This window comes from Salvelinus namaycush, chromosome 15, assembly GCF_016432855.1.
Source record: "Salvelinus namaycush isolate Seneca chromosome 15, SaNama_1.0, whole genome shotgun sequence".
NCBI classification, from domain to species: domain Eukaryota; kingdom Metazoa; phylum Chordata; class Actinopteri; order Salmoniformes; family Salmonidae; genus Salvelinus; species Salvelinus namaycush.
The window spans coordinates 7,300,618-7,328,416 of NC_052321.1; the positions used below are offsets into that span (position 1 = coordinate 7,300,618).

Consider the following 27,799-nt stretch of genomic DNA (forward strand, 5'->3'; position numbering starts at 1 on the left):
TAACAGGAAGTAACCTCGCCGTGTTGTATTAGTTGTTGATCACCAGAGAACATTTTAATGGGAAAATAACGGTACACACAAAACAATCATGGAACGTGTACCCGCGCCGTTACGGTGCTTCAGCGAATGGCACTCCTCGGAGAAGTTCACAGACGACGGAGTGGAGACGGTGACTTCAGTGGAGCAGGTGAACCTGACGGACAGATTAGCCTTTTAGTTTTCATGGCTAGCTAGCAAACATCGCTGTCTAGCAACACATTTGAGCCAAGAAGGGATTTGCGCAATCATAAACAGGTGTTTTTTAGATGTGCCTTTAAAACCACTTGCATATACATTTTGTCACACATGATGTTGGATTAAATAAACTTTTAACTAGCTGGCTAAGGAGTGGAGTGAGAAACGGCTCCAACGTTGTTATTCTGAATAATGATAATGTCCTGTATGATAAAGATATGAGAGCCAATCATGTAGTGTTTTTTTTTTCTGCCATCCATAGATGTTTAAACAAAACTATAGTGTGTGCATGCAGTCAGTTTCATTCTCATGCCTGGTTGAAGCTCACATTTTCTGTTCTGCTTTGTGTGTCTCACTCAAACATCTTTTATGTTATCCAGAGAAAAGTCGAACGCAGTATACAAGAAGTAATCAGTGTTTACAAACAGATACACAGCTTACCACAGTAAGTAAATGTTCGCCTTCATTCTCTGGTTTTCAGCATGATCACAGACTTAGTCTTGTATGTGAGAATCTGTCATTGCATTGAATGCTACTAGGCTATGCCTTTTACATTAAATTTGACCGCATATTTTAAGTCCAAGTTGAAGGCCATTTTTAAAAACTTTTTGTGAGCATATAACTAAATACTTTGAGTAAGACCGATACATACAAGTCCAAAGTTATCTACAGGGTTGTTAACGTTTCACCTTTCTGAACAAACACTAGCTCCGGTGCAGGCCGTGGTTCGGCTGCGCTTTCACTGAGTGACTGGCCGTGTCCGAATACCCACACTAGCGTACTACATACTTAAACGGTATACTAAGGGGGTAAAGGGGGTAAAAAGAAATTAAAAAAAATATTTATATATATATATTTTTTAAAGTATGCAGTATGCCACGGCTGCAACGCAGTAGCGGGTCCTGACTGTCTGAATAGGTGGGGCGGGGGCCAAGTGCGGCTGGGTTTTTCAAATTTAACAGACATACATTACATTAGTCCTATATTTTAATTAAATGTTGTTTTTTATTTTTAATCCCAGCCACTGTCCCCGCAGGAGGCCTTTTGCCTTTTGGTAGGGGGTCATTGTAAATAAGTATTAGTTCTTAAACTGATTTGCCTAGTTAAATAAAAGTTAAATAAAAACATGAGCCATCCTGATAATAGCTCATTTCCAATTAGATCAATTTCTCTAAACTATGAATAGGAATGCAGTTCTACACTGAGTATACAAAAGATTAAGAACACCTGCTCTTTCCATGACAGATTGACCAGGTAGATCCAGGTGAAAGCTATGATCCCTTATTGATGTCACTTGTTAAATCCACTTCAGTGTAGATGAAGGGGAGGAGACGAGTTAAAGAAGGATTTTTAAGCCTTAAGACTATGGAGACATTAGTGTATGTGTGCCATTCAGAGGGTGAATGGGCAAGACAAAGGATTTAAGTGCCTTTGAACGGGGTGTGGTAGTAGGTGCAAGGCGCACCGGCTTGTGTCAAGTTTACATACACTCAATTAGTATTTGGAAGCATTGCCTTTTAAATTGTTTAACTTCGGTCAAACGTTTCAGGTAGCCTTCCACAAGCTTCCCACAATAAGTTGGGTGAATTTTGGCCCATTCCTCCTGACAGAGCTGGTGTAACTGAGTCAGTTTTGTTGGCCTCCTTGCTCGCACACGCTTTTTCAGTTCTGCACATACATTTTCTATAGGATTGAGGTCAGGGCTTTGTGATGGCCACTCCAATACCTTGACTTTGTTATTTAATCAGTCAAATAGCTTAAACACACAACAACAAAAAAGTCTAATCAAAAGGCTGGTGCATCTCAATTCAGAACCGCAGCAACGTAATAAACTGAAACACTGCTCATTGGGAAGGAGATCAGAATGACTGCTAAGGCTTGATCCATTCATTAAATAGGTAGTCTAGCCTACAAAACCTAAAACAATCCACAATCCATATGATTAACATGACATCAATAACGCAGCCACATCACGAGTCCCAGGTGCCCCGGTGGCAGAAATCAAAAGGTGGTTTAGTACTTAGTTTAAAAGCTTTGACGAAGGCCAAGAGAACAAGAAACACTTTTTTTTTTTTTTTCAATGAGAAAATAGAAATCTACTTTGGGTTAAAAATTGAATAAGACTTCTGTTTTCCAAGATGTAGCCTACGATGTAATACTCGTGATCCTTTTAAGGAGAACCAAAATGACGGTCTACATTTGAACACCACCGCAGAAGCTTCGCTATTCGGCATCTTCCCAATTTAAGTAGCCTTGTTTTGTTGTTTGGCTACTTGATTGTTTTATTATAATTTTATTTATTTACCCTTTTATTTAACTAGGCAAGTCAGTTTAAGAACAAATTCTTATTTACAATGACGGCCTACCAAAAGGCATCCTACGGGGACGGGGGCCTGGGATTAAAAATAAAAAATACAATATAAATAGAGGACAAAACACACATCACAACAAGAGAGACAACACAACACTACATCAAGAGAGACCTAAGACAACAACATAGCAAGGCAACAACACATGACAACACAGCATGGTAGCAACAACACATGACATCACAGCATGGTAGCAACACAGCATGGTAGCAACACAACATGACAACAGGGAGCAACACAGCATGGTAGCAGCACAACATGACAACAACATGTTACAAACATTATTTGGCAGAACTAGGGCATATCACTCGCGGCCCACCTCTTCCAATGCATTGAGGAAAAGTGTGCATCTAATCCTACTAGAAGAAGAGAGGAAATGAGTAGAACATCCTGGCATTTAAACCATACTAGATTTTTTGAAAATTCACACATAATAAAGCATTTTGTTTCCCACTATTTGTTGATATCTAATTATCAGCTGTTGTCAAAGCCGAAATGACTTGCATCCGGGCATTTGAAGTATACTCGATTTGTTGCATACTATTAAACATCATTTTTTCGCATACTCAAACGGCCAACTATTTAGGACGCAAGTATGGGTATTTGGACATGGCCAGTGACTGACTGAGTGACAGAGAGAGCACAGCTGAATTATGCCCAGGATCAGAGCTAAATATACCCTAGATCCTTATGGACGAGAGGTAGTAGCGGACGAGAGGTAGTAGCGGACGAGAGGTAGTAGCGGACGAGAGGTAGTAGCGGACGAGAGGTAGTAGCGGACGAGAGGTAGTAGCGGACGAGAGGTAGTAGCGGACGAGAGGTAGTAGCGGCTGTAATAGCGGACCAGAGGTAGTAGCGGACCAGAGGTAGTAGCGGACCAGAGGTAGTACTGGCTGTAATAGCGGACGAGAGGTAGTACTGGCTGTAATAGCGGACGAGAGGTAGTAGCGGACGAGAGGTAGTAGCGGACGAGAGGTAGTAGCGGACGAGAGGTAGTAGCGGCTGTAAAAGCGGACCAGAGGTAGTAGCGGACGAGAGGTAGTACTGGCTGTAATAGCGGACGAGAGGTAGTACTGGCTGTAATAGCGGACGAGAGGTAGTAGCGGACGAGAGGTAGTAGCGGACGAGAGGTAGTAGCGGACGAGAGGTAGTAGCGGACGAGAGGTAGTAGCGGACGAGAGGTAGTAGCGGCTGTAACAGCGGACCAGAGGTAGTACTAGTACCGGAACATCAAAGCAATGTCTTGTTTCTGTCATTTTCTTTCCATTCAAAGCACCACACCTGTTTTTACCACCATGACAGAATGAGTATATCATATTGCCTTCAGAAAGTATTCATGCCCTTGACTTATTCCACATTTAAAAATTAATTAAATATTTTTTTCCCTCGCCCATCTACACACAATACCCCATAATGACAAAGTGATTTTATTGAAATACGGAAATATCTCATTCACACACTCCTGAGTCAATACATGTTAGTCACCTTTGGCAGCGATGACAGCTGTGAGTATTCTGGGTAAGTCTCTAAGAGCTTTGCACACCTGGATTGTACAATATTTGCACATTATTCTTTTAAAAATTCTTCAAGCTCTGTCAAGTTGGTTGTTGATCATTGCTAGACAGCCATTTTCAAGTCTTGCCATAAATTTTCATGCAGATTTAAGTCAAAATGGTAACTCGGCCACTCAGAAACATTCACTGTCTTCTTGGTAAGCAACTCGGGTGTATATTTGTCCCTGTGTTTTAGGTTATTGTCCTGCTGAAAGTTGTATCCCAGTGACTGTAAAGCAGATTGAACCAGGTTTTCCTCTAGGATTTTGCTGATGACAAGCATACCCATAACATGATGCAGCCACCACCATGCTTGAAAATATGAAGAGTGATAATCAGTGATATGTTTGGGGAAAATCCAACACAACGCTTTTTATTTAGGACATAAAGCTCATTTCTTTGCCACATTTATTGCAGTTTTACTTTAGTGCCTTCTTGCAAACAGGATGCATGTTTTTGAATGTTTGTATTCTGTACAGACCTCCTTTTCACTCTGTCAATTAGGTTAGTATTGTGGAGTAACTACAATGCTGTTGAAACAGTTTTACGTCACCATTGGCCTTATGGTGAGATCCCTGAGGGGTTTCCTCTCCGGCAACTGAGTTAGGAAGGACGCCTGTATCTTTGTAGTGACTGGGTGTATTGATACATCAATGGAGCGTAATTAACAACTTTACAATGCTCAAAGGGATATTCAATGTCCATTTTATTTTTTTATTTTTACCCATCTACCGATAGGTTAGGGTTATATATTTTATTTTGTTTGCCTTGAACCACCTCCCCCCACACACACACACACATATTTTGTTGTTTGCCTCGAACCCCCCCCCCCCACACACACACACACACATTTTGTTGTGTGCTTTGAACCCCCCCCCCCACACACATATTTTGTTGTTTGCTTTGAACCCCCCCACACACACACACACACACATATATATTTTGTTGTTTGCCTTTAACCCCCCCCCCCACACACATATATTTTGTTGTTTGCCTTTAACCCCCCCCCCCCCACACACACACACACACATATATTTTGTTGTTTGCCTTTAACCCCCCCCACACACACACATATATTTTGTTGTTTGCTTTGAACCCCCCCACACACACACACACATATATTTTGTTTGCTTTGAACACACACACACACACACACACACACACATATATTTTGTTGTTTGCTTTGAACCCCCCCACACACACACACACACACATATTTTGTTATTTGCCTTGACCCCCCCCCCCCCACACACACACATATATTTTGTTGTTTGCTTTGAACCCCCCCCCACACACACACATATTTTGTTGTTTGCTTTGAACCCCCCCACACACACACATATATTTTGTTGTTTGCCTTTAACCCCCCCCCCCCCACACACATATTTTGTTTGCCTTGAACCCACCCCCCCCACACACACACACATATATTTTGTTGTTTGCTTTGAACCCCCCCCCCCACACACACACATATTTTGTTGTTTGCTTTGAACCCCCCCACACACACACATATTTTGTTGTTTGCCTTTAACCCCCCCCCCCCCACACACACACATATTTTGTTTGCCTTGAACCCCCCCCCACACACACACACATATATTTTGTTGTTTGCTTTGAACCCCCCCCCCCCACACACACATATATTTTGTTGATTGCCTTGACCCCCCCCCCACACACACACACACATTTTGTTGTTGCTTTGAACCCCCCCCCCCCACACACACACACACACACATATTTTGTTGTTTGCTTTGAACCCCCCCCCCCACACACACATATATTTTGTTGTTTGCTTTGAACCCCCCCCCCCACACACACATACATTTTGTTGTTTGCTTTGAACCCCCCCCCCCCCCCCCCACACACACATATATTGTTGTTTGCTTTGAACCCCCCCACACACACATATATTTTGTTGTTTGCTTTGAACCCCCCCACACACACACACACATATATTTTGTTGTTTGCTTTGAACCCCCCCACACACACACACACATATATTTTGTTGTTTGCTTTGAACCCCCACACACACATATATTTTGTTGATTGCCTTGACCCCCCCCCCACACACACACACACATTTTGTTGTTGCTTTGAACCCCCCCCCCCCCACACACACACACACACACATATTTTGTTGTTTGCTTTGAACCCCCCCCCCCCCCACACACACACATATTTTGTTGTTTGCTTTGAACCCCCCCCCCCCCACACACACACATATTTTGTTGTTTGCCTTTAACCCCCCCCCCCCACACACACACATATTTTGTTTGCCTTGAACCCCCCCCCCCCCCACACACACACACATATATTTTGTTGTTTGCTTTGAACCCCCCCACACACACACACATATTTTGTTGTTTGCCTTTAAACCCCCCCCCCACACACACACATATTTTGTTTGCCTTGAACCCCCCCCCCCACACACACACACATATATTTTGTTGTTTGCTTTGAACCCCCCCCCCCCCCCACACACACATATATTTTGTTGATTGCCTTGACCCCCCCCCCACACACACACACATTTTGTTGTTGCTTTGAACCCCCCCCCCCCCCCCCACACACACACACACACATATTTTGTTGTTTGCTTTGAACCCCCCCCCCCCCACACACACACACACATATATTGTTGTTTGCTTTGAACCCCCCCCCCCCCCCACACACACATATATTTTGTTGTTTGCTTTGAACCCCCCCACACACACACACACACACATATATTTTGTTGTTTGCTTTGAACCCCCCCCCCCCCCACACACACACACACACACACACATGTTTTGTTGTTTGCTTTGAAACGACAATCTGTTTCCGTAGCTATCGCTAGCTAACTATATAGCTAGGTGTCATCTAAAATAACCCTAATTTATAAGACAGTTCTTATTTGATTCATGGTCGGACCCATCTATGTGAAGCTAGCTACAATAAGGATTAGCCACAATAGTGGACTTTGCGGTTAGCCTTCAAAATAAAAGTATGGCATAATTCTAATATTTGTATTTATTAACATCACTGTCAATGACATAGTGGAATTTGCGGTTTGCCTTCAAAATAAAAGTATGTCATTGACAGTGATGCAAATAAATACAAATAGTAGAATTATGCCATACTTTTATTTTGAAGGCTAACCGCAAAGTCCACTATTGTGCCTAATCCTTATTGTGGCTAGCTTCACAACACATAACCCGGTCCAGTCGAGTCTCACTAGCCAGATGAAGCTAGCTGGCTGCTTATAACGTTAGCTTTGGGCAACAGGGTTAAGTAGCTGGCTAGCTATTTATTTTCCTGTACTTAAGTTCAATTTCAATAGCCGAACAAGTGGCAACCTAGCTAATACTTACTCACAAAGATTCCTAAATCATTGCTAAGAATAATGAAAATGACTGCAGTTTCTACTGGTCATTGTTTTCAGACTGGTTGTATTGGTGCTAGCTAGGTACCATGCTAAAGCTAGCTACCCCAGAAGTTGCGGTAAAACAAATCATGATATATTGCCAACGTGGTATTATGAACATCGTTCGTGGATGGTGTTTGCTGGTTTGTATACTTTTTTTAGTACTGCTTTGAAAGTTTTACTGTGTCTTTTTTGACCCGCAAAGACCCAAACGGCATTCCATAGTATGTAGCTAATAGCAGTGACGCTAATACTGTGTAACTCCGGTAGGGAAACATCTGAAAAATAGCGCACTTGGTAGTGTGTACCGGTGCTCAACCAGTCGCCGAAAGCCAACGTCACCCACGACAGAGAACGGTTGATTGTCAAAGGCAATGAATTCCATTATCTTGGCTTTAATGGATTTCGCCTTTGAGTTGTCTCGCTGAAATGTTCTTACTCTTTCAAATGACTGCTCGACTTGTTGACTGCTCGAACCACACAGCAGACGTTGTGGGCTAGGTTAGGAATGCTGTGTTGCACGTGGAGCGCAACATTTTACGTGGCGTCATTACGTCATGTGCCTACCTATATAACGTAGGTACGTCAGCTTTGACATCGGTTTTGCACATCGGCGTTAAACTAGACATCGGTACCGATGTTGGCATTTTTAGCTAATATCAGCCGATTCAGATATGTTCACAGATATATTTATTAGGGATGCACTATATTTACACTGCTCAAAAAAATAAAGGGAACACTTAAACAACACAATGTAACTCCAAGTCAATCACACTTCTGTGAAATCAAACTGTCCACTTAGGAAGCAACATTGATTGACAATAAATTTCACATGCTGTTGTGCAAATGGAGTAGACAAAAGGTGGAAATTATAGGCAATTAGCAAGACACCCCCAATAAAGGAGTGGTTCTGCAGGTGGTGACCACAGACCACTTCTCAGTTCCTATGCTTCCTGGCTGATGTTTTGGTCACTTTTGAATGCTGGCGGTGCTTTCACTCTAGTGGTAGCATGAGACGGAGTCTACAACCCACACAAGTGGCTCAGGTAGTGCAGCTCATCCAGGATGGCACATCAATGCGAGCTGTGGCAAGAAGGTTTGCTGTGTCTGTCAGCGTAGTGTCCAGAGCATGGAGGCGCTACCAGGAGACAGGCCAGTACATCAGGAGACGTGGAGGAGGCCGTAGGAGGGTAACAACCCAGCAGCAGGACCGCTGCCTCCGCCTTTGTGCATGGAGGAGCACTGCCAGAGCCCTGCAAAATGACCTCCAGCAGGCCACAAATGTGCATGTGTCTGCTCAAACGGTCAGAAACAGACTCCATGAGGGTGGTATGAGGGCCCGACGTCCACAGGTGGGGGTTGTGCTTACAGCCCAACACTGTGCAGGACGTTTGGCATTTGCCAGAGAACACCAAGATTGGCAAATTCGCTACTGGCGCCCTGTGCTCTTCACAGATGAAAGCAGGTTCACACTGAGCACATGAGCACATGTGACAGACGTGACAGAGTCTGGAGACGCCGTGGAGAACGTTCTGCTGCCTGCAACATCCTCCAGCATGACCGGTTTGGCGGTGGGTCAGTCATGGTGTGGGGTGGCATTTCTTTGTGGGGCCGCACAGCCCTCCATGTGCTCGCCAGAGGTAGCCTGACTGCCATTAGGTACCGAGATGAGATCCTCAGAGCCCTTGTGAGACCATATGCTAACACATGCACATTCAAAAAGGCACTCGCACATCTGAGCAATCTTATTTGCAGGTGCATGGCAACAATTGAACAAGATGAAGGAAAAAGGAAACCGCACACTGCTCTTGATAGTATCACCGATATTTAATAAGCTTACGTATCGGCCACACAGCCTTCATCAGAGCTTTTTGTTCTGATGAAGGCCGTGTGGCCGATACGTAAGCTTATTAAATATCGGTGATACTATCAAGAGCAGTGTGCGGTTTCCTTTTTCCTTCATACTATTAGTAACTATAATATACACTGCTCAAAAAAAGAAAGGGAACACTAAAATAACATCCTAGATCTGAATGAATGAAATATTCTTATTAAATACTTTTTTCTTTACATAGTTGAATGTGCTGACAACAAAATCACACAAATTATCAATGGAAATCAAATTTATCAACCCATGGAGGTCTGGATTTGGAGTCACACTCAAAATTAAAGTGGAAAACCACACTACAGGCTGATCCAACTTTGATGTAATGTCCTTAAAACAAGTCAAAATGAGGCTCAGTAGTGTGTGTGGCCTCCACGTGCCTGTATGACCTCCCTACAACGCCTGGGCATGCTCCTGATGAGACTGACGTTGCACCACAGACTGTCCAGGCCAACTCCTGGACAGTCTGTGGTGCAACGTGGCGTTGGTGGATGGAGCGAGACATGATGTCCCAGATGTGCTCAATTGGATTCAGGTCTGGGGAACGGGCGGGCCAGTCCATTACATCAATGCCTTCCTCTTGCAGGAACTGCTGACACACTCCAGCCACATGAGGTCTCGCATTGTCTTGCATTAGGAGGAACCCAGGGCCAACCGCACCAGCATATGGTCTCACAAGGGGTCTGATGATCTCATCTCGGTACCTAATGGCAGTCAGGCTACCTCTGGCGAGCACATGGAGGGCTGTGCGGCCCCCCAAAGAAATGCCACCCCACACCATGACTGACCCACCGCCAAACCGGTCATGCTGGAGGATGTTGCAGGCAGCAGAACGTTCTCCACGGCGTCTCCAGACTCTGTCATATCTGTCACATGTGCTCAGTGTGAACCTGCTTTCATCTGTGAAGAGCACAGGGCGCCAGTGGCGAATTTGCCAATCTTGGTGTTCTCTGGCAAATGCCAAACGTCCTGCACGGTGTTGGGCTGTAAGCACAACCCCCACCTGTGGACGTCGGGCCCTCATACTCCTCCACGTCTCCTGATGTACTGGCCTGTCTCCTGGTAGCGCCTCCATGCTCTGGACACTACGCTGACAGACACAGCAAACCTTCTTGCCACAGCTCGCATTGATGTGCCATCCTGGATGAGCTGCACTACCTGAGCCACTTGTGTGGGTTGTAGACTCCGTCTCATGCTACCACTAGAGTGAAAGCACCGCCAGCATTCAAAAGTGACCAAAACATCAGCCAGGAAGCATAGGAACTGAGAAGTGGTCTGTGGTCACCACCTGCAGAACCACTCCTTTATTGGGGGTGTCTTGCTAATTGCCTATAATTTCCACCTTTTGTCTATTCCATTTGCACAACAGCATGTGAAATTTATTGTCAATCAGTGTTGCTTCCTAAGTGGACAGTTTGATTTCACAGAAGTGTGATTGACTTGGAGTTACATTGTGTTGTTTAAGTGTTCCCTTTATTTTTTTGAGCAGTGTATATATATATATATATATATATGAGATGAAGACAGACCAGCACATCTGAATATAAATTACAACTTCTAATTTAATTCTGATTAGCCTGTAAAGTTATTATCCATCCTAGTCCAAACATTCAAGTTTGAAAGGACAGTATGCTTTATCAAAGGTTGCTACAATATGTAACAGCTGTAGTGTGTTAACGTCTGTGTGGTTGCTGGGGTGTTGTGATTTTCTTTATTGTACAGTAGGGTAATAATGAAATGCCAGCTGATCTGTGACTAAGCCTGTACTGAACATAGCAGACCAGAGCAGGTAGATTCTAATTACATGCACCTCTATACACACACACACACACACACACACACACACACACACACACACACCAGACTCGCACATACACCGCTGAGGAAAGGTTACTTACTCGGGAGAGGAGGGGGAGTGTCGGGTGTGATGTGACACACAGCCTTTGACGCAGGGGAATGGATGTGCACGTGTCACTGTTGGCACCTGCAGATCAACAGTACTGAGTTAATTAGGAGAAAGGAGAGAGATGATTGTCTTCTGAAGTTGTTAGAGACATCACTCTCAGTAGAATGTACAGTAGTTTGAAACGTGTATAAAAATGCATATTATATGCATACAAGGTAGCCTAGTAGTTTAAGGTACCCCAAATGTATTTAGCTTATTGTGTAACCTATGTTTGTTGTGTATGTATCCAAGCCAATATCAGATTTTTTTTATTCAACCAGGTAGGCCAGTTGAGAACAAGTTCTCATTTTACAACTGCGACCTGGCCAAGATAAAGCAAAGCAGTGCGACAACACAGAGTTACACATAAACAAACGTACAGTCAATAACACAATATAAAAAATATATGTACGGTGTGTGCAAATGTAGGGAGGTAAGGAAATAAATAGGCCATAGAGGCGAAATAATAATTACAATTTAGCATTAACACTGGAGTGATAGATGTGCCACTAGCATTAGCAGCCATAATGTACGCTGGTCCCAGATCAGTTTATACTCTCGCCTGCTCCATTGCTGTCATTGTCAAGCCAAACATGGCAGTGAGTTGGCACGATGGCACAAACAGACTGGCGCTCAGCCTATTAGCAACCATTATGTGTTTCATGTATGGATTTCCACCCTGTGTTTTCTCCTCAGACCCACTCTATTGAGAGACCAGCACTACCAGTACCTGAAGAAGGGATTGCGTCATCTCTCCGATGCTTATGCGGTATGTAGACTACTGTCAGGCTGACAACTGTATACACTCTGAGCCTGCATGAGAACTAATTACCTAAGAGTATTTCCCACATAGCACATCATTGATGACCACATACTATATATAATAATTGCCATTTATCTGAACATGGGCTTATGTCATCTCTCAGAACTCGTCTCCACCACTTATTTGTATTCTTGTAAAGATAGCTAGGTGAGTCAACCGCACGTGTTTCCTCAATATAGTAGCTATCAGAAAAGTCAGTACTTGTAGGAACAAACAAGTGGTTGGGGGGTGGATTTAATCAAGATATTCTTCTTCATCGCTATTGGTCAGAACTGAAGATGTGCCTCTAAAATGGTCTCCTGTCTCCTTTCATCCTCGTCATAGTTTCTAAGAAGCGTTAAGAATTTAAACTTTGGAGCCAATGTTCCGCCCATTGCAATTTGTTGTCTCTTAAGTATTCCAAACATTGACAAAAACATTGTAGGCTAAACTTGCAGGATATAGACTATTTAAAAAAACACCAAACCGTTTTCTGATATAAATAAATCATATTTCACCTCTCCTGTTCCAGAGGCAAAATGTACATTTGGGGTATAATTTTACTGAAACTCTTAATTCTGGAGTAGTCAATATTATATTAGGGTACAGTGCATTCGGAAAGTATTCAGACCCCTTCGCTTTTTCCCCAATTTGTTACGTTACAGCCTTTTTCTAAATGGATTTAAATCGGGTTTTTTCCCCTCGTCAATCTACAAACAATACCCCATAGTGACAAAGCAAAACAGGTTTTGGGCAAAAATAACTGATATCACATTTACATAAGTATTCAGACCATTTATTCAGTACTTTGTTGAATCACCTTTGGCAGTGATTACAGCCTCGAGTCTTCTTGGGTGTGACGCTACAAGCGTGGCACACCTGTATTTGGGGAGTTTCTCCCATTTCTTGTCAGCAGATTCTCTCAAGCTCTGTCTGGTTGGATGGGGAGCGTCGCTGCACAGCTATTTTCAGGTCTCTCGAGATGTTCGATCGGGTTCATGCCTGGGCTCTGGCTGGGCCACTCAAGGACATTAAGAGAAGCAAATCCTGTGTTGTATTGGCTGTGTGCTTAGGGTCATTGTCCTGTTGGAAGGTGAACCTTCGTCCCTGTCTGAGGTCCTGAGAGCTCTGGAGCAGGTTTTCATCAAGGATCTCTCTGTACTTTGCCCCGTTCATCTTTTCCTCGATCCTGACTAGTGTCCCAGTCCCTGCCACTGAAAAACATTCCCACAGCATGATGCTGCCACTATCATGCTTCACTGTAGGGATGGTGCCAGGTTTCCTCCAGACCTGACACTTGGTATTCAGGCCATATAGTTCAATCTTGGTTTCATCAGACCAGAGAATCTTGTTTCTCATGGTCTGACAGTCCTTTAGGTGCCACTTGGCACGCTCCAAGCGGGCTGTCATGTGCCTTTTTACTGAGGAGTGGCCTCCGTCTGGCCACTACCATAAAGGCCTGATTGGTGGAGATGCCAAGATGGTACTCCCATCTCCACAGAGGAACTCTGGAGCTCTGTCAGAGTGACCATCGGGTTCTTGGTCACCTCCCTGACCAAGGCCCTTCTCCCCAGATTGCTCAGTTTGGCCCGGCGGCCAGCTATAGGAAGAGTCCTGGTGGTTCCAAACTTCTTCCATTTAAGAACGATGGAGGCCACTGTGTTCTTGGGGACCTTCAATGCTGCAGAAATGTTTTGGTACCCTTCCCCAGATCTGTGCCTTGACACAATCCTGTCTCGGAGCTCTACGGACAATTCCTTTGACCTCGTGGCATTGTTTTTGCTCTGGAATGCACTGTCAACTGTGGGGGCCTTATATAGACCGGTTTGTGCCTTTCCAAATCATGTCCAATCAATTGAATTTAACACATGTGGACTCCAATCAAGTTGTAGAAACATCTCAAGGATGATCAATGGAAACAGGATTCACTAAATAAGGTATCTTTTTATTTGTAATACATTTGCTAAATTTCTAAAAATCTGTTTTCTCTGTCATTATGGTGTATTGTGATGTCATTATGGGGTATTGTGTGTAGATTGATGAGGATCATTTTTATTTAAGCAATTTTAGAATAAGGCTGTAACGTAACAATATGTGGAAAAAGTCAAGGGGTCTGAATACTTTCTGAAGGCACTTCATGTGAGCGGTTATAGACCTACAGTCAGTGTCTAGATTTCAGCTAGGCTACTATTCCATTTAACCCATCTGAACCGCTGAGTTCCCTTGACGTGCCATTTTGAAGTCCACGTCTTGTTACTGTTGAATTTGTGTAGCGCTTCACAATCATCACATGTAACATAGCCATAGCATAGCCATAACATAGCCATAACATAGCCATAACATAGCCATAACATAGCCATAACATAGACATAGCATAGACATAACATAGCCATAGCATAGCCAAAACATAACATAGTCATAGCATAGCCATAACATAAACATAACATAGTCATAGGTTAGCCATAACATAAACATAGCCATAACATAGCCATAGCATAGCCATAGCATAGCAAAAACATAGCCTAAACATAACATAGTCATAGCATAGCCATAACATAAACATAACATAGTCATAGGTTAGCCATAACATAAACATAGCCATAACATAGTCATAGGTTAGCCATAACATAACATAGCCATAGCATAGCCAAAACATAGCCATAACATAGCCATAGCATAGACATAACATAGTCATAGCATAGCCATAACATAAACATAACATAGTCATAGGTTAGCCATAACATAAACATAGCCATAGCATAGTCATAGCATAAACATAGTCATAACATAGTCATAACATAGCCATAGCATAGCCATAACATAGACATAGCATAGCCATGGCACTGCCATCATCCTCTTTTACCACGTCACCTAATCTTTCCCAAACATAACTTTTCTGACCCTCCCTTCTCTTTATTTTCAACTCTCCATTTCGTAGCTTTTCTCTTATTGAATTAAACTCTGACATTGTCCTTTTAGCCTCAGTGGATCGACGTGAACTTTTTCCTGCCCAAGTTCCCGGAAGCATTTGGCTATTGGTGTGTATTTGGCGCAGTACAGTTAGACCCTAAAGCGTATGCTGAGGCTACGCAACTAACGGCAGATAAAGGAAAGGAAAGAAAAACCTCAATGTAGCCTACAGATATGAATGCATTGTTTTCTCTTTACGCAACCCGCCCAACTACCCACCCGCCTTTCATCCACACGATATGACCCTCAACCCGCCCAACTACCCACCCGCCTTTCATCCACACAATATGACCCTCGACCCGCCCAACTACCCACCCGCCTTTCATCCACACAATATGACCCTCGACCCGCCCAACTACCCACCCGCCTTTCATCCACACGATATGACCCTCGACCCGCCCAACTACCCACCCGCATTTCATCCACACGATATGACCCACCCGCCTTTCATCCACACAATATGACCCTCGACCCGCCCAACTACCCACCCGCCTTTCATCCACACGATATGACCCTCGACCCGCCCAACTATCCACACGATATGACCCTCGACCCGCCCAACTACCCACCCGCCTTTCATCCACGCGATATGACCCTCGACCCGCCCAACTACCCACCCGCCTCTCATCCACGCGATATGACCCTCGACCCGCCCAACTACCCACCCGCCTTTCATCCACGCGATATGACCCTCGACCCGCCCAACTACCCACCCGCCTTTCATCCACGCGATATGACCCTCGACCCGCCCAACTACCCACCCGCCTTTCATCCACGCGATATGACCCTCGACCCGCCCAACTATCCACACGATATGACCCTCGACCCGCCCAACTACCCACCCGCCTCTCATCCACGCGATATGACCCTCGACCCGCCCAACTACCCACCCGCCTTTCATCCACGCGATATGACCCTCAACCCGCCCAACTACCCACACGCCTTTCATCCACGCGATATGACCCTCAACCCGCCCAACTACCCACCCGCCTTTCATCCACGCGATATGACCCTCAACCCGCCCAACTACCCACCCGCCTTTCATCCACGCGATATGACCCTCAACCCGCCCAACTACCCACACGCCTTTCATCCACGCGATATGACCCTCAACCCGCCCACCTACCCACACGCCTTTCATCCACGCGATATGACCCTCAACCCGCCCAACTACCCACACGCCTTTCATCCACGCGATATGACCCTCAACCCGCCCACCTACCCACACGCCTTTCATCCACGCGATATGACCCTCAACCCGCCCAACTACCCACACGCCTTTCATCCACGCGATATTTCATGACCCTCAACTCGCCCACCAAGCGGATTATTTGTCAATTTACACGTAGTGTCTTGAAGCCAGTAGGTTGTGTCACTATAGTCTCTGACTGTTCTCTCTGTAGTGTAGAATCTGACTGTTCTCTCTAGTGTCTGACAGTAGGGAACAGTCAGATACTACACTACAGAGAGAACAGTCAGATTCTCTCTGTAGTTTCTAGACGCCAGCAGGCCGTGGCTGTGCTACTGGATCCTATAGTATCTATAGTGTGTGTGTGTGTTCTCTCTGTAGTGTCTGGACGCCAGCAGGCCGTGGCTCTGCTACTGGATCCTATAGTATCTATAGTGTGTGTGTGTGTTCTCTCTGTAGTGTCTGGACGCCAGCAGGCCGTGGCTCTGCTACTGGATCCTATAGTATCTATAGTGTGTGTGTGTGTTCTCTCTGTAGTGTCTGGACGCCAGCAGGCCGTGGCTCTGCTACTGGATCCTATAGTATCTATAGTGTGTGTGTGTTCTCTCTGTAGTGTCTGGACGCCAGCAGGCCGTGGCTGTGCTACTGGATCCTATAGTATCTATAGTGTGTGTGTGTTCTCTCTGTAGTGTCTGGACGCCAGCAGGCCGTGGCTGTGCTACTGGATCCTATAGTATCTATAGTGTGTGTGTTCTCTCTGTAGTGTCTGGACGCCAGCAGGCCGTGGCTGTGCTACTGGATCCTATAGTATCTATAGTGTGTGTGTGTGTTCTCTCTGTAGTGTCTGGACGCCAGCAGGCCGTGGCTGTGCTACTGGATCCTATAGTATCTATAGTGTGTGTGTGTGTGTTCTCTCTGTAGTTTCTAGACGCCAGCAGGCCGTGGCTGTGCTACTGGATCCTATAGTATCTATAGTGTGTGTGTGTTCTCTCTGTAGTGTCTGGACGCCAGCAGGCCGTGGCTGTGCTACTGGATCCTACACAGTCTGGAGCTGCTGGAGGAACATGTCCCCACCTCCATCGCCTCAGAGTGAGTACAGCCACTGTCCTGCTACACTAGCATAACAGTTATATACCCACTGACACTGTAACACACCTTGTCCCAACACAAACCACCCCAACCATAATGCCAACCTACTGGCCGTCACTACCAACTAGAGCTCTGCTACCCGACCCGACAGGCCTCGGCATTATACATCGGGTTAGGTCTCATCGGTAACTAGGGGACGGGCAGGGCCTGTTGTCTCATCGGTAACTAGGGGACGGGCAGGGCTGGGCCTGAAATTTGGCAGAAGCAATCAGGCCTGGGTAGGGTATGGTCTGAACGTCGCTGGCATGAGTAGGGCTCGGGCTTAAAATGAATACCCGGGCAGGGCTCAACTACCTACCTACCTACTGTGGGTGTATACAGCCTGCTCTGTACTCTGATGCTGGACAAATGTTCTATCAACCTACAGCCCTTTCACACGCTGCTACTGGGGTCACGCTGCTACTGGGGTCACGCTGCTACTGGGGTCACACATTATTATTATCAATAAGAATTTGTTCTTAACTGACTTGCCGAGTTAAATAAAGGTCAAATACGGTTTACAATATAAACTGATAGTTGTAGCATTTACATGTGTAACCCCTGGCGACGTGATCTGCTTTGCAGTGTGTGTAACTTCTATTGCCCCCTCTGCCCTGTCCAGTGTGTGTAACTTCTATTGCCCCCTCTGCCCCGTCCAGTGTGTGTAACTTCTATTGCCCTCTCTGCCCTGTCCAGTGTGTGTAACTTCTATTGCCCTCTCTGCCCTGTCCAGTGTGTGTAACTTCTATTGCCCCCTCTGCCCCGTCCAGTGTGTGTAACTTCTATTGCCCCCTCTGCCCCGTCCAGTGTGTGTAACTTCTATTGCCCCCTCTGCCCCGTCCAGTGTGTGTAACTTCTATTGCCCCCTCTGCCCCGTCCAGTGTGTGTAACTTCTATTGCCCCCTCTGCCCCGTCCAGTGTGTGTAACTTCTATTGCCCCCTCTGCCCTGTCCAGTGTGTGTAACTTCTATTGACCAGTGTGTGTAACTTCTATTGCCCCCTCTGCCCCGTCCAGTGTGTGTAAGTTCCTGGCGCGGTGTCAGAGTCCTACTGGGGGTTTTGCTGGAGGTCCAGGTCAAGCTGCCCACCTGGCTCCCACCTACGCTGCTGTCAACGCACTCTGTATCATCGGCACCCAGGAGGCATACAACGTCATAGACAGGTACAGTCACTCCTGTTACTATAACGAGGTACAGCCACTCCTGTTACTATAACGAGGTACAGTCACTCCTGTTACTATAACGAGGTACAGCCACTCCTGTTACTATAACGAGGTACAGCCACTCCTGTTACTATAACGAGGTACAGCCACTCCTGTTACTATAACGAAGTACAGCCACTCCTGTTACTATAACGAGGTACAGCCGCTCCTGTTACTATAACGAGGTACAGCCGCTCCTGTTACTATAACGAGGTACAGCCGCTCCTGTTACTATAACGAGGTACAGCCGCTCCTGTTACTATAACGAGGTACAGCCGCTCCTGTTACTATAACGAGGTACAGCCGCTCCTGTTACCATAACGAGGTACAGCCGCTCCTGTTACCATAACGAGGTACAGCCGCTCCTGTTACCATAACGAGGTACAGCCGCTCCTGTTACCATAACGAGGTACAGCCGCTCCTGTTACCATAACGAGGTACAGCCGCTCCTGTTACCATAACGAGGTACAGCCGCTCCTGTTACCATAACGAGGTACAGCCGCTCCTGTTACCATAACGAGGTACAGCCGCTCCTGTTACCATAACGAGGTACAGCCGCTCCTGTTACCATAACGAGGTACAGCCGCTCCTGTTACCATAACGAGGTACAGCCGCTCCTGTTACCATAACGAGGTACAGCCGCTCCTGTTAGTATAACGAGGTACAGCCGCTCCTGTTACCACAACGAGGTACAGCCGCTCCTGTTACCACAACGAGGTACAGCCGCTCCTGTTACCACAACGAGGTACAGCCGCTCCTGTTACCACAACGAGGTACAGCCGCTCCTGTTACCACAACGAGGTACAGCCGCTCCTGTTACCACAACGAGGTACAGCCGCTCCTGTTACCACAACGAGGTACAGCCGCTCCTGTTACCACAACGAGGTACAGCCGCTCCTGTTACCACAACGAGGTACAGCCGCTCCTGTTACCACAACGAGGTACAGCCGCTCCTGTTACCACAACGAGGTACAGCCGCTCCTGTTACCACAACGAGGTACAGCCGCTCCTGTTACCACAACGAGGTACAGCCGCTCCTGTTACCACAACGAGGTACAGCCGCTCCTGTTACCACAACGAGGTACAGCCGCTCCTGTTACCACAACGAGGTACAGCCGCTCCTGTTACCACTACGAGGTACAGCCGCTCCTGTTACCACTACGAGGTACAGCCGCTCCTGTTACCACTACGAGGTACAGCCGCTCCTGTTACCACTACGAGGTACAGCCGCTCCTGTTACCACTACGAGGTACAGCCGCTCCTGTTACCACTACGAGGTACAGCCGCTCCTGTTACCACTACGAGGTACAGCCGCTCCTGTTACCACTACGAGGTACAGCCGCTCCTGTTACCACTACGAGGTACAGCCGCTCCTGTTACCACTACGAGGTACAGCCGCTCCTGTTACCACTACGAGGTACAGCCGCTCCTGTTACCACTACGAGGTACAGCCGCTCCTGTTACCACTACGAGGTACAGCCGCTCCTGTTACCACTACGAGGTACAGCCGCTCCTGTTACCACTACGAGGTACAGCCGCTCCTGTTACCACTACGAGGTACAGCCGCTCCTGTTACCACTACGAGGTACAGCCGCTCCTGTTACCACTACGAGGTACAGCCGCTCCTGTTACCACTACGAGGTACAGCCGCTCCTGTTACCACTACGAGGTACAGCCGCTCCTGTTACCACTACGAGGTACAGCCGCTCCTGTTACCACTACGAGGTACAGCCGCTCCTGTTACCACTACGAGGTACAGCCGCTCCTGTTACCACTACGAGGTACAGCCGCTCCTGTTACCACTACGAGGTACAGCCGCTCCTGTTACCACTACGAGGTACAGCCGCTCCTGTTACCACTACGAGGTACAGCCGCTCCTGTTACCACTACGAGGTACAGCCGCTCCTGTTACCACTACGAGGTACAGCCGCTCCTGTTACCACTACGAGGTACAGCCGCTCCTGTTACCACTACGAGGTACAGCCGCTCCTGTTACCACTACGAGGTACAGCCGCTCCTGTTACCACTACGAGGTACAGCCGCTCCTGTTACCACTACGAGGTACAGCCGCTCCTGTTACCACTACGAGGTACAGCCGCTCCTGTTACCACTACGAGGTACAGCCGCTCCTGTTACCACTACGAGGTACAGCCGCTCCTGTTACCACTACGAGGTACAGCCGCTCCTGTTACCACTACGAGGTACAGTTAGAGACGGGCAGTGGGGGGCGGGGCGCCAGAGACGGGCAGTGGGGGGGGCGGGGTGTAAAAAAATAAACGTTTAAAAAGTTCTCACACCTAAATTAAAACCCCAAAGGAAGCCAAGGTAGGAAATGTTTCCGATTTTATAGTACCGCCTACTGAACTAATCAACATGACCCCGGTGTTGCCGTAGCAGCAGCAGGTGTGATGTTTTTTAAATCCTCCCCCCTCCCTCCTCCTCCCAGGGAGAAGCTGCTCTCCTTCCTGTTCTCTGTGAAGCAGCCAGATGGGTCCTTTGTGATGCACATAGGAGGAGAGGTGGACGTCAGGTGAGACAGCCTTCTTTCCATCGCCATGGTTTCACTGTGACTGGAGCACTGCTGAGACGTGATAACAACCACACTTCCTCTTCTCTGCTGTTCTCTGCTGTCCTCTGTCCTCTCTGTCTTTCGTGCTCTCTCTCGCCGCTGCTGTCCTCTGTCCTCTGTCTGTTTCTCGCTCGCTTTCTCTCTCTCTCACCCGCTGCTGTCCTTTCTGTCTCCCTGTCCATTTCTCTCTCTCTCACCCCCTGCTGTCCTTTCTGTCTCCCTGTCCATTTCTCTCTCTCTCACCCCCTGCTGTCCTTTCTGTCTCCCTGTCCATTTCTCTCTCTCTCACCCCCTGCTGTCCTTTCTGTCTCCCTGTCCATTTCTCTCTCTCTCACCCCCTGCTGTCCTTTCTGTCTCCCTGTCCATTTCTCTCTCTCTCACCCCCTGCTGTCCTTTCTGTCTCCCTGTCCATTTCTCTCTCTCTCACCCCCTGCTGTCCTTTCTGTCTCCCTGTCCATTTCTCTCTCTCTCACCCCCTGCTGTCCTTTCTGTCTGCGTCTCACTGTTTAACTCATTTGCTTTCTCTATCTTGGTAGCAGACAGAAATGTGCCAGTTCAGACCACTCTCTCACCCAACCAACAGCCTCTCTACAACAGCCTGTTTAAGGCTGGGAGGAGCCTGATGCTCACAAGTTAAATCTCTCTCTCTGTCTGTCTCTCTCCGTCTGTCTCTCTCCGTCTGTCTCTCTCCGTCTGTCTCTCTCTCTGTCTCTCTCTGGTGTATTAACTCCTACCCTTCTCGTGTTGTAGGAGTACGTACTGTGCTGCGTCAGTGGCGTCTCTCACCAACATCATGACACCTACACTGTTCCAGGACACGCCCACATGGATCGTCAGGTACTGCAGTATAGAGCTCACACACGTGTCCCCCACACACCATTTAGTTCATTTGTGGCTATTTAACTGGCTAGCGTTCCTAAAGTAATTTTTATAATAAACCTTTAAATCACATTTATTTAAAAAATAGTGTAATCGTACTATCAGTATTATTCTTTGTTGAATGTAATAATATCAAGGATTTGGGCCCCTTATACATTAGATAAAGAACTGTGTAGTGAACATGTGTTTACATAGTTCTATAGGAAGACAGTAAATGCCTACTCACTGTCCTTTCTGTCTCCCTCCAGCTGTCAGAACTGGGAGGGGGGTCTAGGGGGCGTCCCGGGCCTGGAAGCCCACGGAGGGTACACCTTCTGTGGGACGGCTGCCATGGTCATCCTGGGGAAGGAGCACATGCTGGATCTCAAGACCCTGCTGGTGAGTTCTCTACGCGTCAGTTAGTTGATGCTAATTCACTCGTCCAGAACTACCTTGTGCGTGCGTGCGTGCGTGCGTGCGTGCGTGCGTGCGTGCGTGCGTGCGTGCGTGCGTGCTTGCTTGCTAACACAGTTAAAAGGGGTTATTTGTGGTGGTAAGCTTAGACCTACAGTAGCTTTGTCCTCTGTAGCAGCCATCCAGTTCCCTACAATTGTCCAATGTCACTTGGTGTCCTCCTCTCTGCAGAGGTATCCCATGTCACTACTTCCTGTCCCCAGATAATTCAGATGACTTTATCAATGGTAACCAGAGTAACCCCAGAGCATTTAGGAGATGCACAGAGGCCCCTGTAGGTTGGAGGCCCCTGTAGGTTGGAGGCCCCTGTAGGTTGGAGGCCCCTGTAGGTTGGAGGCCCCTGTAGGTTGGAGGCCCCTGTAGGTTGGAGGCCCCTGTAGGTTGGAGGCCCCTGTAGGTTGGAGGCCCCTGTAGGTTGGAGGCCCCTGTAGGTTGGAGGCCCCTGTAGGTTGGAGGCCCCTGTAGGTTGGAGGCCCCTGTAGGTTGGAGGCCCCTGTAGGTTGGAGGCCCCTGTAGGTTGGAGGCCCCTGTAGGTTGGAGGCCCCTGTAGGTTGGAGGCCCCTGTAGGTTGGAGGCCCCTGTAGGTTGGAGGCCCCTGTAGGTTGGAGGCCCCTGTAGGTTGGAGGCCCCTGTAGGTTGGAGGCCCCTGTAGGTTGGAGGCCCCTGTAGGTTGGAGGCCCCTGTAGGTTGGAGGCCCCTGTAGGTCGGAGGCTGTCTTAAATGGCTGCCTACCCCCTAAATAGTCCACTACTTTTAAGCAAGGCCCATAGGGATCTGGTCAAATCTAGTGCACTATAGAGGGAAGAGGGTGCCATTTTGGTACAGACCTCTCCACCCCACTCTGATACCACCCCACCCCGCATCAGTCCACACCACACCTCTCCACACCACACCTCTCCACACCACACTTCTCCACCCCACTCTGATACCACCCCACCCCGCATCAGTCCACACCACACCTCTCCACACCACACTGATACCACCCCACACTGCATCAATCCACACCACAAAATAAATGTAAAGTCATTTTCACTAGGCTATCTTCTCTAGCCCAGCTCCCTAGGACAACAGACAGGATTGAGGACTCCAGCTGGTATTTACACCAATTCAATAAGGATCCAGTCCTTGGGTTTTTAGAAGGACTCCAATTAGTGGTTGCTATAGCAACCGTGTCCAAATTTCTCTGTTTGACAAATATCAATTCATATTATTAGCCCCTCTGATAGGAACCTCATGGGATTTCATCATCTGGCTGCTTTCGTAGAGAATAAAGGGCTGGATGAAACTCAAACAGCTCTCACTGTGTACATTGAACAGTCGGGTTATAATAGGCTGGTTGTACATCAAGAACCAAGCTATATTTACACTGTATGGCTGGCTGGATAGAAAATGGCTGCCTTGCTGGGACTGTTAGCAACATGTTGTCAGTTTCTCCCGTTGTGATAAGTGACAGTAGCAACCATAACTCTCTCTTTCTCCCTTTCTCACTCTTACTGCCTCTCTCCTCCTCCCTCTCTCCCTTAGCGGTGGGTGGCCAGCAGACAGATGAGGTTTGAGGGAGGGTTCCAGGGTCGCTGTAACAAACTGGTGGATGGCTGCTACTCCTTCTGGCAGGCCGGGCTGCTCCCCCTGCTACACAGAGCCCTCTTCAAAGAAGGTACAACTACAGAAACGATTACAGTGCTGCCCTAAGGCAGTGGTTCCCAAAATGCGGGGTGCGCCCTCTAGTGGTTGGCAAGGGGGCGTGTGAATTCCCCCCCCCCCCCAAAAAACAAAATATATATATATATACTGTAACAGTCAAAAGTTTGGACACACCAACTCATTCAATGGTTTTTCTTTATTTTTACTATTTTCTACATTGTAGAATAGTAGTGAAGACATCAAACCTATGAAATAGCACATATGGAATCATGTAGTAACCATAAAAGTGTTAAACAAATCAAAATATATTTTATATTTGAGATTCTTTCGAAGTAGCCACCTTTTGCTTTGATGACAGCTTTGCACAATCTTGGCATTCTCTCAACCAGCATCATGAGGAATGCTTTCCAACAGTCTTGAAGGAGTTCATACAAACAGTTGAAGTCAGAAGTTTACATACACTTAGGTTGGAGTCACTAAAACTCGTTTTTCAACCACTCCACAAATTTCTTGTTAACAAACTATAGTTTTGGCAAGTTGGTTAGGACATCTACTTTGTGCATGACACAAGTTGTTTTTCCAACAATTGTTTACAGACAGATTATTTAACTTATAATTCCCTGTATCACAATTCCAGTGGGTCAGAAGTTTACATACACTAAGTTGACTGTGCCTTTAAACAGCTTGGAAAATTCTAGAAAATGTCATGGCTTTAGAAGCTTCTGATAGGCTAATTGACATCATTTGAGTCAATTGGAGGTGTACCTGTGGATGTATTTCAAGGCCTACCTTCAAACTCAGTGCCTCTTTGCTTGACATCATGGGAAAATCAAAAGAAATCAGCCAAGACCTTGTAGACCTCCACAAGTCTGGTTCATCCTTGGGAGCAATGAAGGTACCACGTGTACTATTGTTTGTACAGATGAACAAGTATAAACACCATGGGACCACGCAGCTGTCATACCGCTTAGGAAGGAGCGCTGTCTCCTAGAGATGAACGTACTTTGGTGCGAAAAGTGCAAATCAATCCCAGAACAAGAGCAAAAGACCTTGTGAAGATGCTGGAGGAAACGGGTACAAAAGTATCTATATCCACAGTATAACGAGTCCTATATCGACATAACCTGAAAGGCAGCTCAGCAAGGAAGAAGCCACTGCTCCAAAACTGCCATTAAAAAAAGCCAGACTACGGTTTGCAACTGCACATAAGGACAAAGATCGCACTTTTTGGAGAAATATCCTCTGGTCTGATGAAACAAAAATAGAACTGTTTGTTCACAATGTCCATCGTTATGTTTGGAAGAAAAACGGGGAGGCTTGCAAGCCGAAGAACACCATCCCAACCGTGAAGCACGGGGGTGGCAGCATCATGTTGTGGGGGTGCTTTGCTGCAGGTGGGACTGGTGCACAAAATAAATGGCATCATGAGGAAAGGAAAATGATGTGGATATTTTGAAGCAACATCTCAAGACATCAGTCAGGAAGTTAAAGCTTGGTCGCAAATGGGTCTTCCAAATGGACAATGACCCCAAATATACGTCCAAAGTTGGCTTAAGGACAACAAAGTCAAGGTATTGGAGTGGCCATCACAAAGCCCTGACCTCAATCCTATAGAAAATGTGTGGGCAGAACTAAAAACGCGTGTGCTAGCAAGGAGGCCTACAAACCTGACTCCAGTTTTAACTGTTCTGCCTGCGGCTATGGAACCATGACCTGTTCACCGGGACGTGCTACCTGTCCCAGACCTGCTGTTTTCAACTCTCTAGAGACAGCAGGAGCGGTAGAGATACTCTGAATGATCGGCTATGAAAAGCCAACTGACATTTACTCCTGAGGTGCTGACCTGTTGTACCCTCTACAACCACTGTGATTATTATTTGACCCTGCTGGTCATCTATGAACATCTTGGCCATGTTCTGTTATTATCTCCACCCGGCACAGTCAGAAGAGGACTGGCCACCCCTCATAGCCTGGTTCCTCTCTAGGTTTCTTCCTAGGTTTTGGCCTTTCTAGGGAGTTTTTCCTAGCCACTGTGCTTCTACACTGCTTCTGCATTGCTTGCTGTTTGGGGTTTTAGCCTGGGTTTCTGTACAGCACTTTGAGACATCAGCTGATGTAAGAAGGGCTATATAAATACATGATTTTCAGATGCAAATGTGTGTTTCATCAAATATGTGTGTGTGTGTAGGGGACTCGACACTGAGCCTGCAGAAGTGGATGTTTGAGCAGCAGGCATTACAGGAGTATATCCTCCTCTGCTGTCAGAACACTGCTGGTGGACTGTTGGACAAACCTGGCAAGTACGTAACACACACACACACACACACACACACACACACACACACACACAGAACATACACACTTTTTTTTTTTTTTTTCACTTTTGATTGCAAAAACAAAACCTGTCATATTTTGTGTAAAAAAAATCTGTCTGTCACACATTCTTCCCTCTCCCAGATCCAGAGATTTCTACCACACCTGTTACTGTCTGAGTGGTCTGTCCGTAGCACAGCACTTTGGCAACATGGACCTGCACCACGAGCTGATCGTCGGCCGGGAGGAGAACAGACTGGTAAGACTACGTCGGATTTTGTAATGCTGTTTGCATTCCAAAATATTATGGGATGCATTTGCTTCAGTGTAACTGTCCGCATAAACTGCGATTTATTTATTTATTTTTTATTTATTTATTAATTTCAGAAGCTGATGGGTTTTGGCTATTAGTCCATGGACATTGGGTGTCACTGGGATGCTTTTTTCTGCAATGTTTAAATTTTCTTCTGTCCAGTGTCTTTGATTCTCTCTCCCCTGTAAACTACCACTCACTAGTCCTGGATTGGGTTCATTGATTAGGGCACACCATTACAAAACAAAAACAAACATTTCTTGTTGGACAAGTTCAGGTAGTACCTCCACAGGGGTGTATTCATTAGTCCGAAACCATTGCAAAACCAAAAGTCGATTAATCCAAGCGGAAAACGGGTTTCTATTGGACAAATTCAGGTAGATCCCCTCCCGGTTGCGTTCGTACTAACCTGTTGTCCTGTGCTTCCCTCCAGGCCCCGAGCCACCCTGTTTACAACATCTGTCCAGAGAAGGTGGCCCAGGCCATCCAACACTTCCACCAGCTGTCCGTCCCCGTGCCTGCACAGAAAGAGGGGTCCTCGGCCTAACCATTTACCGATTGGAGAGTATGGGCATGTCTACGCGAGTGTTACAGGAGATGGACCTAAGCAAGGCGCTGTGCAGAATCACTAAGCTGCAGCACGGCACAGACCCTTTCCCTCCAACTCATTTAATACATCTTGGAGGAGGCAACCATTGATACGGGGTCAGATATTTTTCCATTCTGCTAATGATTCAGGGTAGGGTAAATCTGATCCTAGATCTATGGCTAAGGGAACTGTATGTTGAGTGGTACTGTGCTGTATGCTTGCTAAAGAGTGGGGCTGCACTTGTGTGCAGGGATCCAACAGAGTGATCGCTGGTCTACAGCAGACAAAGAAAGGATTGTGAGAAATGTCAGAATTAGGGCTGTCCAAATAAAGGCCTGAATAAAAATATTTGGAATCTTG

General features: G+C 46.6%; 1 protein-coding gene across 1 annotated transcript; it reads left to right on the forward strand.

The window, feature by feature from the left end:
* fntb (farnesyltransferase, CAAX box, beta) lies at window positions 1-27,799 on the forward strand. The gene is made up of 12 exons (XM_039009270.1): window positions 1-187; window positions 615-679; window positions 12,086-12,158; window positions 17,348-17,439; window positions 18,494-18,640; window positions 21,126-21,209; window positions 21,999-22,085; window positions 22,376-22,505; window positions 24,105-24,237; window positions 26,413-26,524; window positions 26,682-26,796; window positions 27,284-27,799. The coding sequence occupies exons 1-12, from the start codon at window positions 89-91 to the stop codon at window positions 27,395-27,397; spliced, it is 1,251 nt and encodes a 416-aa protein (XP_038865198.1). The 5' UTR covers window positions 1-88; the 3' UTR covers window positions 27,398-27,799.